Source organism: Caloenas nicobarica, chromosome Z (assembly GCF_036013445.1).
Source record: "Caloenas nicobarica isolate bCalNic1 chromosome Z, bCalNic1.hap1, whole genome shotgun sequence".
Lineage (NCBI taxonomy): Eukaryota > Metazoa > Chordata > Aves > Columbiformes > Columbidae > Caloenas > Caloenas nicobarica.
In genome coordinates, this window is record NC_088284.1 from 90,353,752 (window position 1) to 90,369,166 (window position 15,415).

Below are 15,415 nucleotides of genomic sequence, written 5' to 3' on the forward strand. Positions count from 1 at the left end.
ATGAATTAGTTTTTGCATTAGCGGCAATTATAAATACAAATCAAAGAGGTGAGAGCTGTTCCATCTTTCAATTGCTGTACGTTACTTATGTTTAATACACAGAGAATATTTGACAGTAAAAATGTGAGATTTGCTTTCACAAATGTTTGGAAAAAACCTCAGGCTTTCTAAGAAAATTCTCTAAAACCATGTGGAAGCAATGAGTTCCAAGAATTCGTCAATCCTACTTACTTAAAAACTTCTTTCATGGGAGAGCAACGGTATTTTAAGGAAGGCTTTTGATTTGGCAGTATATCAACTAGGATAAGAGATCTACTCAATTTGAGTGATGCGGCTGCCTTAGAATAGGTCTTACGCTGTTGTCAGATCAAAAGATTTTATTTCTCAACTATCTCAAAATGTGTGTAAGACATTATGTGTAATACTAAGATTTTTGAAAGTCTTATGTGAAGTATTTCAGAATAGAGTTAAAGTAGCAGGAAATGGCTTAGTGTGATCCCACTCCAGTTTGACTGGATGGAAGACTTAAGGTTGATTTTGATGGAAGTGCGGTCACTTCTAGCAGTACTGTATTGCAGAATGGGCAAATTTGAGTTCTGGTCTTCTCAGAACTGTGATTTTAGGCCTGTCATGTCAGAGAAAAGGCAGCAATGCTTTAGTGATTTAGGGAGATCCTCAGTGGTGACACCAGGCAATAGACTGCTTTTGGTTTCTGAGCTACTTCTGCAAAGTTTTGCATTTGACCCAAGAGGCCAAATCACAAATTGTTTTCCAAATGACTAAGTCAAGAAACAAGGGCTTTTCCCTCCAAGACAAAAACATATATAAGAAAGCTAAGCTGATGAATTTTTAGAGATGTGTTTTTAAAAGCACATCTTCACTTCTGCCAGGATTGTAGGCTTTATTTAAAACCAGAGTGATTATTTATTTTCTTGAGTTATGTGAGCTAGCTTGCTACTTCAACTGATGTCAAAGAAGAGGAGTACTTTGGACTCGGTAGTTGCTGACTTTCCTCAGACTTTTATAATATGATAAAGTTTATGTCATGATATTATTAATATTATTACTTACCATAACTGAAAATAGAGAATTATGAGCACATAGTCCTTGCTCCCAAAGCTTGCAGTTTATTTTATTAACAAGAATAAAGTGCAGTGGGAAAAAAGTAGTATTCTTGTGGTTATGGGAGAAAAAGCTTTTCAATTTGTTTGTTAATGTTTTTCCCTCATCTTCATACGTTCATAATTCATCTTTCTCATTTCTTATTAGATGTTCCACCAATATTCTGTGTGTGATGCCACAGATATCTGTCTACATCTCCCTTTTCAACTAGTTGTCATGTAGTTTTAGTTAATATCTCATATGAAAAATAAGCCGTCTATTGATATATAAAATCTCTTCCTCACTCTCTTGCTTTTTGGTTCATTTAAAAACCTCAAAGTATTTATGCTAGAATCCTTTAGGAAGCAGTATTTAGTCTTTTGTGGCTTTTTGACATGCGATGGTAGTTTGACTTATGATGGCCGTGTCCCTGATCACATCTCTGTACTTATTTTTCCTCCTGAACTTCTCAAAGGTGATATTTAGTTTAGTATCATACAGCACTATAGATCCGCCAACAGCGATAACATATAGAGTACTATATAATTATTGAATCATAGAGTTAAAACTTATACCCACAGAAAATCACTTGGCAGTAAGCCACCAAATCAATTTTTTTTTTCATTGCTTGTGTTTTGACTTTTTTTTACTTTAGTTGCTGCTCAAAACAAAACACCTGGGAGTTTAATTGCTTGTTATGTGAAGTATTATGGGCCAAAACATACTGCCCTGTGCAAGATGTTTATAGATATTAATATATTTGGTAGCACAGATAACAGAATGAGCTCAATTTTTGCTATGGATTTCCTGCTTAAGGATGTAAAGCTCAGCCTGGTCAAGGTCTACCAAAGTTTCATCATTTCCCAGACATATTCGTCAGAGTATTCTCATGCTCACAATTTCATTCACATTGGTAGCTTTTCCTATAAATACTGTCGTTTCAGCCAATCTGCAAGTGTAGTGTGTGAGCTGATATTCAGACCCATGAAGAAGTGGCATCTGTACACCTGTAGCTATGCTTATTTTTGGTATTTCAGACACCCTGTTCTCTTTTCTCTGAGTGGATCCAACATGCGGTTTTGGATGACTGCAGCTCTGTTTGGAAAGCAGTGGGTGTGATCAATATTTGCTCCCTCTCCTCTTCAGTATGTATGCAGTAACTGGTGACATAGTACCATGAAGTCATCTTCCTTCAGGAGTTTGCATATGGCTCAGTTTTCAGTTCATTCTGTACCTTGGATGAGAGCAGCTGAGAAAGATATTGTCCAGAAACTGTTCTCAGAAATGGTGAAAGTTCACCTTCTTGCCAAATGAATTGGTACCACATCTATTATTTGAATCTATAAAATTTGTTCAATTTTTTGTTCTGGATTATCTATTAATTTTCACATTGGGTTTATAGTTGAGATGGAATATTTGTGTGTGTAAGGCTATATGATCACAAGATTTTCTTTAGATATGGACCGCCTTTGCCCTTCAACTGATTAACACAGTATGGGCTATATAGACAAAGAAGAAATACGAGCTGAACTTACTTTCAGTATTTTCCATGTGGAGACCATGAGTTATTTTAGCTTGTACGATACAGAGAAGATTTAGTTGTGCTTGATAAAAATCTTGTGTGCTTTGGATCCTCTGTCATTTCTATGTGCTTTATACCATGAGGTCAAGAGAAATGAACTGCATCATGCTCAGATTTTCTGAACCCGCCCCAAGATGCTGATGGCACAGGATTGTCAAAATATGGGCTGTCCTCTTTTGGTGCTTGGAGCAATATTCCAGATGGTGTTTCCTTTGCTCTATTTTCCTGGGCGATGAGAGGTTTTATTTTTGCTTGCACAGCTACTTTCAGTTTAGTGTTGATGAATCACAAATTCTTTGTTAACTAATATTCTTGATTTGGATTTCTTTTGTGTATTTTAAATGACTGACCTGCCTGTATGTGCTTGATGCTGAAGATCAGTTTACGCTGATCTAAATAATGAAAACTTCACTGTAGAACTTCCCTGTCTTTCTTACACAATCCCTTTGAGTTTTTGAGTTGGGTTTTGCCATACAAAGGACAACGGATTGTAATATAAACAAAGAAAAAAATATCAGATTAGCCACGAGATAAGATTTACTACTCATACTTAAGACAGGCATCAATCATTTTTTATAAGGTAGAGAAAAGATTGCAAAAGTTCCAAATGTAGCTTTGTTTGTTTCTCCTGCTCAGAAATGTATTGTTAAAGTATTAAAAGTTTGTATTAAAAAGTCTATAATCTTATTTCAAAATAATGATATTTTAAATGTTAATTGGACAAGCTAAAATGTCTTGTTAGGTCATTTACAAATACATTATTATTTCCTTTCCTGTAATGCATTTGTAGCCTCAAATTGAATGTAATTATAGAAATAAAGAATCAATGCACTAAAGAAATAACAGTAGGTAACTATTGTATTTACTATAACTATCTTCAAGATGTGGACTTGAAAATTAATTCAGATATTAAAAACTGTGAAAGCAATATGACCAAATAATAGTGCATGTATTTTCTTTAAAGCTACTGCATAAAGAGCCTGACAATCCTGCCTTCAAGGTTGTTAGCAATAGTAACTGTTTTGCTTCCAACTTGTGTTTCTTTCACACCCATATGGCAAAATTATGCCTCCCAGAGGTAAGTTTTGGTATTGGAGAAAGGTGCTGCAGAGAACAGTGGGGACTTAAAACCTCCTGTATTGATGAAGCCTCAAGAGAATATAAAAATTCTATGGATGATGCAGATGATCAGAGAATTATTGTTTTCTGGCATTTCACACTCACTTTGCACAGATACAAATTTCTATACTCCTCGGCATCTTCTGAATCAATTTTACTGCTGTTATGGGAGCAGAAGAAAAGGATCAGCACTGTGGAGTGATGGAACTAGTCACACATTTAATAACAACAGAATGCAGTGAAATTTATTTCATTTACTGTCACAAAATCGCTGGCTTCATATTACTTTTAGAAATACTGATGAGCTCTAATCTGGAAAAACACATTAAGTGGTTGAGGTGTCTGTAAGCAATCTTTTCAGTTTCTGTTATGTTTTAAAAATTAAATTAAATATGAATTAAATATGATTGGTTTGTTCCAAGAGCACTGTCTGTTTCATTGGGACAGAATATCTAACTTTTATTATAATTCTAAACTGCACATTTATGTTTCTATTCTCATCTCTGTGCGTATAGTATCTTTGTAGCCTGGCATACTAATTAAGAAAATTTTTTTTTTTTTCAAAGAAGAAAAAAGTAAGAATTCCATACATTTAATTATGGAACATTTATAAGATGATTTCCATGACAACCATATAATAAGATTCATGTTTACTTTGTTTCCGAGTTCTCAATGTCTTTTTAATGACTCCTGTGTAATTAAAACAGGATGCATAATTTGAGGTTACATAAGATAAATCAGTTTTGTTTCCATGATGTTGGATAATTTTAATACATGTACAACATACCGTTTAAGAGCCTTACATGGATTTGTCCGTTTGTTGCAGAACTGTGAGAAACTAGAAAATAATTTTGATGACATCAAGCATACGACTCTTAGTGAGCGAGGAGCACTTCGAGAAGCAATGAGGTAAGTCTGGGTCACCATAGCAACAGTCACAGATGTGGTAAAGAAAGAGTCATTCTTCATTATTGGGGGAACAAATGAGTTCATTGCCACCATTCAGCTCTATTCTCTAAGGTATTAATTTGTCAGTGGAGAGGCTTCCCTTGAGGCTGTACTTTGGTTTTGAAGCTGCATAAATGTTAAGCCTGACTGCACAGTAAAAAACGTAAATGTTTAATTTGTTATTTAAAATGCTTAAGGGGTGCCTTGCTTTATATTTATACTAAACTGTGAGTGAATGAAAATATTGTTCATCTAAATTCTGTAAGCGTTACAACAATTTTACAATGCTGTTTGAACAAACCTGTGTTTGCTTTTAAATTGGATTTGATTTTTATGTGTGTAGTTCCTGTGTACTCTCTTTTATCACTAGATTCACATGATTTTGATTTTGCTAATGGAATGTTAAAATCTATCTGGCTCTTCATATATTGTAGATATATATATTTTGCTTAATATCTTCATATCATTGCACTTAATGCTTATTAGGGGAGGTTAAAATTAGTCAGTACATGAATCTTCTCACACCCTTACTTGCACTGTAGAGTATCTGCGTACAGGACTCCAAAGAAACTTGCCAGCCGTAGTGCCTAGAAAAGGGAATGATTACAATGCTGAAAGGTGGTGGAATCAAAAATAGATTTTCTAAAGTAACTCATTGAATAATCAGGAAGATGTTAATTATAGTATTATCTGTCAATCAGAAAATTGTAGTAAACTGTATTTTTAAAGGTTTCGAAAGCTGGATAGTAAAATGTAATAATGCAAACGTACTGCTTCATTTGACTTGCCTGATATCAGAGTAACTTCTTAAGACTTGCACTAGCACAGTAAAAAGTAAAACCAACAACAAAAAATATTGAGAATCTTCTTGAAAAAATAATTACACCCATTTGCTTTGATTGTGTTCATAATCCCTGTAAATTTATGGATGTGTGGGAATGACTTTATTTGCCTGACTGACTTTATGCTCATGACACTCTTGTCTCGTGTACACTGCTACGAATAAGTGTTTGTAAGGGCATTCTGACTTGAAAAGCAACCTGCCTCTTTTGAAGCCTTTTCTTACTACCTCCAAATTATATTCTTTCCGTTTTAACATCTCAACTACTAGCATTGCAAATAACTGTAAAAATAACGGCATTTACCTTTCTAATAGTGATTTCTTGCTTTTTGCTTGTTTTGCTTCATACGTTTAGGGTTTTCTCTCTATGTGGTCTGTCATCTGTGTACGTGAATCTTTTGTGTAGACCCAGTAAATGGAAAGTGATTTAAAATAAAAATTTGGGGAACTTTTGACATATGAGGCTACTTTTAGCATTTTCATTGAGCTGGATTTCAAGTTGCTGCTCTCTTCTAACAACATTCCATGGGTAGTTTTGCGGTGTTTTGCAATACATGACTCAGCAGAGTTTATCTTTTAAAAACCTGGGAGCTGACAGCTCTTTGGTGATAAACATTCACTAGCAAATGGAGCTTTGTCATTTCAAAGGTCATGTTTCTGTTGCAAGAAGTGGGTAGAAGATTTTCATGATTCTATGCTGTGCATACAATAAAAAGCACTTTACTATCTCATAAATTTGTATCCTGGCTGTTTCTGCTAGTGTACAAGCCTTTCTAAGAAACAGTTATTGATTGTGAAGTGTGACAAATATTGTGCAGTGCTGGAATTCTCTTAATTGGAGTCAATATTATATGGTTGATTTTTTTCTTAGTTGTTTTTATGGAGGTAAAGAAAATACCTGACTTACTAAATTAAGACTGTAGCATGTTTTTATAATGTACTTGAGTAACACATAAGGGGTGCAAAATGTTAATTTAGAGACGTATATGTGTATAGATGTATGTATTTTTCTATATGTGTGTAAAAGACACTTGTTATTTTAGTCTGTACAGTTCTTTCAACTGCTGCATAGTCACCCCATATCCTTGGTGGCTGCAGTTTTCTAGTTGGATCCCAAAATTATCTTTAGCATATGCAATTCAGATGGTACATTTGACAGATTGAAGTTCACTTTGCTTTCCTGGAACTATACTGGACACTGGACCAGGCATTAGGGTGCTAAACACTGTCCCAGGTTGCCCAGAGAGGTGGTAGATGCCCCATCCCTGGAGACATTCAAGGCCAGGCTGGACAAGGCTCTGAGCAACCTGATCTAGTCAAAGATGTCCCTCCTCATGGCAGGGGGTTGGACTAGATGACTTTTGAAGGTCCCCTCCAACCCAAACTATTCTATGGTTCTGTGGGAGAATGTGGATTTGCTGGCCTCATTATTGTGGGGTTCCTGCCTCTGTTTGGTAAGGGAAGCATGTGGAAAGGGTTGCACATTGCACAAAGGCACTAAAATCATGATGGCATGAAAATAACAACAACAACAAAATCCTAGTTGGATAGCTAAGCGGGTACGTGTGGATCTCAGATGAGCCTTAAGTTGAGTGGGCAGTCTGCCCAAATCTCCTCTGATTTCCCAGAGTGGTACTACTGGTCTGCCAGATGAGAGATACAATGATAATTTTTCCCTAGTGCTCCTGTTTGGAACGAGACCTCTCGTTTTAACTTTCTCTTCGAGAAAAATGGTCAATTTAATATGGGTTTCAGTACATTTCTGGTCTATGAATATCACTCTGCTCTGCATAAACAAACACTAATATCCAAGAAGGGCCTTGTTCTTTTTCTAGCTCTTCATAAACTGAATGGTATTCAAATGAAGGATTACATGAAAATCATCTTTCTTGTTTATATATTTTGATGTATGCAAAATAAACTTTCTGAAGGGTTTTGAAATTATCATAAAGCATATGAACTTTCTCTAGTTCTACTTTACATATTATTTTAGACCTTGAATGAAATAATGAGCTGATAGTAGTTTGCCATTACTCAGTGCATAAAGAGTGCTTTTGTAAGAATTTGGTTTACTTATGATTGCACATAAAAGCATAAAGCATTCAATTCAGTTAATATTCTGCTTATTTTGTTAATGTACTCCAAATTATTTATTATTATATTTTAATGCAACTGCTTTTTGAATTGGGGTTTATAAATGGAGAGACTATTACTTTACATACCTCAAATGTGTATGTGATTATTTATTTGGGTATTCTATGTAGTAACACATCAGAAAAATAGCATAGATACATACCTATAATGTCAGGTTGCATAAGTAAGAACATTAAATTTTTGTTAAACAGGGGTCAATTTATTCTTAATATATAATCACTGTAGAAAATCTGGACCCTGATCCTCAATAAAACTTCATATAGAAATTGAATGGAGTGTTTAGACTGGTTTGGCTGCTATGAGGAGATAAGTATTTGAGGAGGAGGAAGTAGGATAGCTAACTGTATGCTGACCCTGGTAGTCTTAGGTAGCAAAACCAGAATGTGGACTGCTGCAGCAACCATTTCTCTGGGGAAGCAGGGTAAAGTGGCCTCGTGGCCTTGAAGAGTCTTAAAAACAAACAAAAAAATCCCCTGAATGAACCCCCCCTCACATGATAAAGTAACTTTTAGTAGAAATACGGAAGAAATCTAGACCCAATTGTTAATATCAGTTTAGAAGAAGGTAAGGTTTTGGTAGTTACAGGGTTTAAGAACAAGGTAAAGGACAGATTTCAGAAAGCAACAGACATCAGCTGGCAGGAAAGAAATTTTTTTCCAGTGAATCTCTTCACTCACTTTGTGTCCACGCATCTATCGTTGTTATCAAGAGAGAGAATCACAGACTTGCTGAAGTTGAAAGTACTGTTGGAGATGATCTAGACCAGTGGTCTCCAAACTTTTTTGATTCTGCACCTGCAGAATGTTTTTGAGCACACACCATTAATATGCATATGTTCATTTCTTTATAAATTATATATATGTACCACTGTACCTATATATTATGTGCATTATAGAGCACGGACAAGAATAGAAGTTAAAAACTTATGAGATAAAGATGAAATAAACACTACTTAATTTAAACAGAAATGTTATTTATTAATGGTACCAAAAATATTATCTTCTCACATCCAAGTGGATTGCCTCGTGCAAACTGCACTTTGGAGATCACTGATCAGCTTTCCTGCTCAGAGCAGGGTCAAGTAGAGCAGGTTACTCAGGGCTGTGTCCAGCCAGGTTTTGTAGATCTCCAGAGGTGGAAACTCCACAGGCTTCTTGTTAATAAAGGAAGATTTAAACGTATTTCTTTGTACTTTGAAGTGGGAAAGGAGAGAGAAAGTTTGCTTGGCTGTTTGGATCAATATAAAAGGACACCAGAGTTCATTTGGAATTTTCTTTTACGTTCACGTATTTGCATATGGTTTTGGGTAATGTGAACATGGGAGTGAGGCTTCAACGTGATTTCAAGTTTGATAGAAACAGTTTCTGTTAATGATGATATTCACTGTTGTCTTGACAACTGTATAAATCTGGGGTTAGTAATAATCAAGCTTCTTTTAATATGGTCTAGACTCTCAGATGCATTTGACAAATAATTTCTATGGCTGGGCAAAACCCAAGAAAATTGCACTCTAAGAAGTTCCATGATTTCACAAGTGTTCATTAGTTTACAGAGTAAACGTTAGGGATTTAAAAACTTGTCAACAAAACAAGTCTGCAGCACAAACTACAAAATATCTAGTAACTGATTTGTTAGGGCTCTGTCCTGAGATGTGGCAAATACAGGTTTATATTGTGGTTCTGAGTCAGGCAACTTGGTTTTCCCAATTTAAAAAGCCACATCATGGAGCTGTACAGCTAGAGAAATGCAGGCGTGAAATATAAGGAAAATGAGAACAATGAGAAATGTCATGTTAAAAGTATGCCTGCTTTCATGTTTTGTTCTTAAGCTGTTCTGAGAGATGGGACCCAATCTCTGGTAAGTTGAAAAGGAAGGTGAATGAGGAGTAAAGGTAATTGCTTCTGGGTTCCGGATTTAGGTCTCAAAGATCATCTATTCAAAGAAATCCTTCATGTTCTGGGGCAGCGGAAGCCTTTGGAGGGAGTTCCAATGATCCAAAGTAGCCACTAGCCCTTGTGATTAGTGTGCTTATTTGGAACTGAGGGAGTAAGTTCAAACTTCTCTTCCACCTTCTTCTATCTTTACGTTTCTCTCCAGTGCAATGATTTGAATGCTGCTTGGGGCATGTTTTTAGGGGAGAAGCAAGTGATTGCTTCATATGTATTTAACATAAATACTGTGCTGCTTCCAAAGTGCAACAATATTATGCCTCCTTGGGTGACCAGCACATGTTCCTCTGATGTATCTCAGCAGCATCAACCAAACACCCACCAGCCCCAGAGGATATACTAATTGATATACTAATTAGGTGAACCACTTCGATATATAGGCTTATTCAGTTAGACCTTTTTTTAGACTACATTTGGCTTAGGGATATTCCTTATTAAAAAACCAAAACCAAACCCAAATCAAACCAACAACAACAACAAAAAAGACCAACCCCAAAACAAAACAAAAAACCCCCAAACAAACAAAAAAACCTAAATCAAAACCAAACAACTGCAGAAATGTTCTCAGGCTAAAAACAACCCACAAAACTGTGGAGTTTAGGGAATAGACCATGCTGCCCTTAGAATTTCTTTTCTAGGTGTGTATCTTGACAATTATATAAATTTACCATACTATTAATAGCATATGGAAATAAGCAGATGCTGCAGAATGTTACATTTGGTGTTGCATAGGAATACATGCAGAATATTAGAAGCACGTGAGAACTTTTAATAGTATATCCGTAGTATAGACCTATGTGGCTAATAGAAATTAATTTAATTTTGGTTTGAGTGCCATTTTGAAATCAGAATTTCACTGTCATCCCTCGTGTACATTAGAGATCAGATTGTCAACATCATGTGCATTGACCAAACATTGGCCATATATCTTCACTGTAAAAGACAGCCCTGTTTGAAGATAGCTATGACTGAACAAGCTGCTTAGGGGCTAGAAGCTGTCTAGTGGCATTAACAAGGTTCTGCAATCATGCGATTTTACCTTGCTGTTTGTTGTCTAATTAACTCCTGGGTCGCCCACTCAGGGCCTCACAGTGCCTGGGATGCATTGTGTAGATCCTGTCACAGTGGAATAATTTCTGTCCACAGGCAGACACTGTGCAGGGCTGTAACACCAAGCATATATAGGAACCTGTGACATTAATGTGATTATTTTTGTGACAGTTATTAGAACTTGCATTGTCTTTCTGTATCATTTACATGGAGAATTAAAGGGCTTCATATTTCATTGTGCAATTAAAAAAGAAGGTTCTGATATATGACAAGTCCATTGTTTCAAGTCACAGCTATAACTCATACTGAAGATCTTGTGGAAGTAGTAATAACGTTTATCTTCTGAACTTTAGCATGTAATTGCATTGCTTTATATATTTTTAAACTATAAATCAAAAAAAGTTGTGCATCAATGATGTTCATGACTGGCAGATGTAAAATTTTGTTGAATTTTCTTGTGATTTCATTTTGCATTGTAGGTTCATAGTTACTTCACATCAGAGGACTGAATTATGCCTTGTAAAGTATATAAACAACACATGGATCTAGAACAAAAGCATTGTTAGCAAAATAGCAGTCAATATAGTAAAACAGCAAAATAACAAATAGTATTTGTGGGTTTGGAAAATGCATTACAATTACTACTTTAGTTGATATACTGAAGTGTGCTTTAGGCAAGGTCTTACATGAATGTTTTTGGTAAAAGCTTGCATGTTTCTCATGCACTTTCTTGTATGTATTACAGCGACTGAATGATGCTTCAGGTCTGTTCTGTGTATGGTAAACACATAGTTGCTGTATTCATGTGTACCATTCCCCAAAAAATATTTTGGAGGGAAAAGGAGAAAACAAACCCCACTTTTCTGTCACTTCAAGGGAGGGAAGCCTGTTTTTGCTTTTGAACCATTTAGCTTTATGATTTAAAGAAAAGAATTGGATAACACTCAAAATGTTGCTTTTTAGCAAACTGCAGGAGGTGTTGTCTGATGTTGACGGTGAAAGAGATTTTGAAAACCACTGTGGCAGATGGCTTACCACAAAGACTCCAAAGATGGCATGCAGTGGGTGCAGCGTTGTACCTTTAAGTGACTAATAGCCACTCGTCTGCAAACTGTTAGAGTAGAAAATTGCACCACGGAATCTTGAGCTCACTGTATGGGTTTTCCCTTTGTTACTTTTTAAAATGCAAGGTTTTAAAATATTTCTGAAGTTTTTTTCTTTGCTACCATTAACAATCAGGAAAAATGCTCTGGATTGCTAGAGATGATATATACAATATGGACTCATCAGATTCATCAGCCTACACATTTTGGAAAAGGTTGTGGTTTGTTAAATAAAAATTAAAAAAAAAAAAATCAAAGATGAGTGAAGTAAATTTGCTTATGGTCTTGCCATGAGCCATGGCTTTCTGTAGATTACTGATATTTGATTTTATTTTCTGGGGCTTTGAATGGTTTAGAACAATGGAATTGTTCTCCCTATAATTAAAGAACTAACAGGAATGTTTAAAACTGTTTACATAGGAACTGTTGCGTATTTAAGGGAGATTCTGGCTCCACTGAGTGTTTTCCACTGAAGAGAGCTGTGACTGCGCGGCTAAGCCTGCATACTGCTGGCCGTGAGGCTGCAGTCACCAAAGCAGAGCTGAGGGCCCTGTTCCTTTAATGCGTCTTTCAGCCTGCACTGAGATGCAGCTGCACTGTATTCAGTGTCTGGCATAACTTCTTTTTGGGTATAGGGATATAGACAAGCTTAAATAGCTTCTGTGTAGAGTCATACAGTTAGTCATGGCTGACCCGTAGGTGCTTCTGTGTCACCTGCGCTGACTCAGCTGGCATTTGTGCGCAGCTGGTGGGGCAGCACGTACCCAGGCCAGGGGTGCGTGGCTGTGGCCAGTCCTGCTCGCAGTGGGCGATCACTTCTGTGCCGTCTCTAGGACAGTCAGTGCAGGCAGCATGACGTGGAGGCTGCACGGACATGGATGTCCATGTCGGTTGCTCAAGCCTACAGGACTAGGTTAGAACTAGGCTGAAATAAATACTACCTGCATTTTGGGAAGAGTTATGTTGGGTTTTAATGCCAACTGTTTTGCTGTAGAGACCCCTTATTACTGGGCCACACTTCTCATGTAGATACAGTCATTCTGGGCTGTCTTTTGCTACCAGAGATGTAGCCATTCTAGGGATATAAATTCTTCTGTGGCCAAAGTCATGAGGAAAGGCTGGTTTACACTCCAAGAAAGCGGAGAGGACTGCTGTTCACCCAGTGGCAGATGAAATCTCTGATTTTCCTTTTCTAATACAGGAAGCCATTTAACCAGCAGGGACCATACAGCATAAATATTTTGCTCTTTTTCTTAGTTGAATTAAGATGTATTTCAGTGAGCATAAAACAGTCTCCCTGTGCTCCCTGCTTCTGTGAGCAATTTTTATTTTTTCATCCTACTTAGGTAGGCTGGGTGAGTGAAGACTTTACCCCTACATTGGAAAGGTTTGAGTAATCTTTTGCTGGTGGCATTGCTAAACATTCTTTCTCCTGCTAGTGTAACACTGTTATAACATAGAAAATTTATTTTGTCTTAAAACTATAACTGCAAACAAAGCTTTAAAATGAAACTTCTCTTAATATTTTCTCTTCTATCATACTCATTTAATTCTCGAGAATTCATTGGTTTTGTGCTGAGTGTGAAGCCACAAGTTGATAATGGTAACTCGATGTTTGTAATATAAAGTGTTATTCCTGTAGTGTGGTCCAATTACATGACAGTAAAGCAGGGATGTAACACAGCAATGCTGCTTTCCTATTTGTTTCAGTAAGTTTAGCACAGTGGGAAACGTGGCATTCTTCCAAGGTAATGCGTCAAGCTTACAGTTGGCTGGCAGTGCAATGGAAGTTATTCTAAGACTTCGCGTGCCGGCTAATAACTCTTGCTGAAGGTATGCAACAATTGTCTTATGAAATGTATTTGATGTCATTTCATTGCAAGGATTATTATATCTTCATTTTGAGACATCATAGTATTCTAGAGATATTTGGACAAGCTTCTCTGTGGACACTATGTTTATGACATTGTAGTTTTAGTAGTCAAACATAATTTCTGTAGGGTTAGAGATCATGTACACTCATTTTTCAAAACGCTGCTGAATCTTATGAAATCAGAAAGAACTACTCTATTAATTTGGTCAAATTATGTAATTTTTTCTTCCAAAAAATTCCTTTTTTTTGAGGAAAAATATATCTAAAATAAGGTCTAAAATGAAAAAATACATGTACTATCAACAGGCTGTTTTGTATCTTTTTGAAGCCCAGAGAGCTAGTAATGTATCAGGAATTTGGCAGCTGGGAAAAAGCAGAGATGGCAAGGCATCTTTTTTGGTAGTGACTTTGCTGTTGAGACCTAGGGGGTTAGATAGGAATCACTTAGAATTTTTGTGGTTGGTCTCATTTTTGACTAATTTTCTCATCACTTTAAAGCCATTCCCCAAGTCAGTAGACATCACTGTTGTAATATGGTAGTCAAACCCCCACAACTGTCTTAAAGATACATTAATAGTCTTTACAATTTTGAACACTCCTCAGCAAAATATAGACATTTAAACTAGCATGGGAGTGGCTTTATAAACTGCTCTGTGGTGTATCTCAACATGTTTTAAATGTGATGAGGAATAGCCACCACTTACGGAGTATTAGCAAATAGTTCACAATTAAGGAGTTAATCTTCAGCCTCATTAGCAGTCTTGTTACAGAGGTTACCAGTGCATGCTAAAAAAAATGTTGGGTTTCCTTTTTGTGAACCACAGGTAGCTCAGAGTACATCAGTTTGTTTCAAGCAGGTTATTGAATGCTGTCATAGGTAAAAATACCAGCTGTACTGCATGTGGTTTGATTTAATGATTATAAAGGTAAAATTCCCCATTTCAGGCATTTTTTTATCCCCACTACTCATTTTTCAATCACCCTTCTAAATAGACTATCTGACACCCTTTGGTCACAGATATTTTATCTGTGGTAGTAAGTTTGGGCTTACAGTAAGACCAGTAATTGCTATGAGTGTCTAAAGCTTTCCAAAGCGCTTTCATTACATACATAGACACACCTTTCCTGAAGCATCTCTGAATGCCTTTGGCAACATCGATCCAGCAAATGGAAGGCTGTTTGTCACTGGCAGCATTTGTCATTCCAGGAGGCGTGTTTGTTCCAACTGATTGGAGTTGTTTCGGCACTGACACCTGAAGAGTGTATAAAAGAAAATAAAGGACAGAGGAGATGCAGAGAGGTTAAAAGCCAGGCATCAGGGTTGGCCCATGTTCCTTCAGGCAGAAGTAGTGTCAGGTGTGTGGGGAAAAAAATGACCACTGACTTCGCTGAGCTCTGCGCTGGTCTAGCAAAGCAAAGATAACTGCAGACAGTTATTAATGGGACTGAAAAAGGGGATCAATTGGTACTGATCTCCCTTAGTAATTCCTACCAGCATCAAGAGCACCAGCCAGTTTTCCATGCAGTTAATGTAGTGAGCTTGCTGACTGCGAATGTGTGTTGTGTATGTTGTCTGCATTTAAGGGTCCTTGTGCATCAAAATGGGCTCACACAGTATGGAGCGGAAAAAGAGTGAGTGTGGGGTGGCTGAGGGTACGTGCTGATTTGGCAAAGGATATAAATAGGTGGAATTCC

General features: G+C 36.7%; 1 protein-coding gene across 1 annotated transcript in view; it reads left to right on the plus strand.

Annotated features, from left to right (window-relative positions):
• The window catches only part of DPYD (dihydropyrimidine dehydrogenase), a 348,521-nt gene that overhangs the window by 39,717 nt on the left and 293,389 nt on the right, over positions 1–15,415 (plus strand). Inside the window, exon 3 of the mRNA XM_065656297.1 lies at positions 4,629–4,711. Coding sequence (XP_065512369.1) covers positions 4,629–4,711 — 83 coding nt within the window. The remainder of the gene's footprint in view (positions 1–4,628; positions 4,712–15,415) is intronic.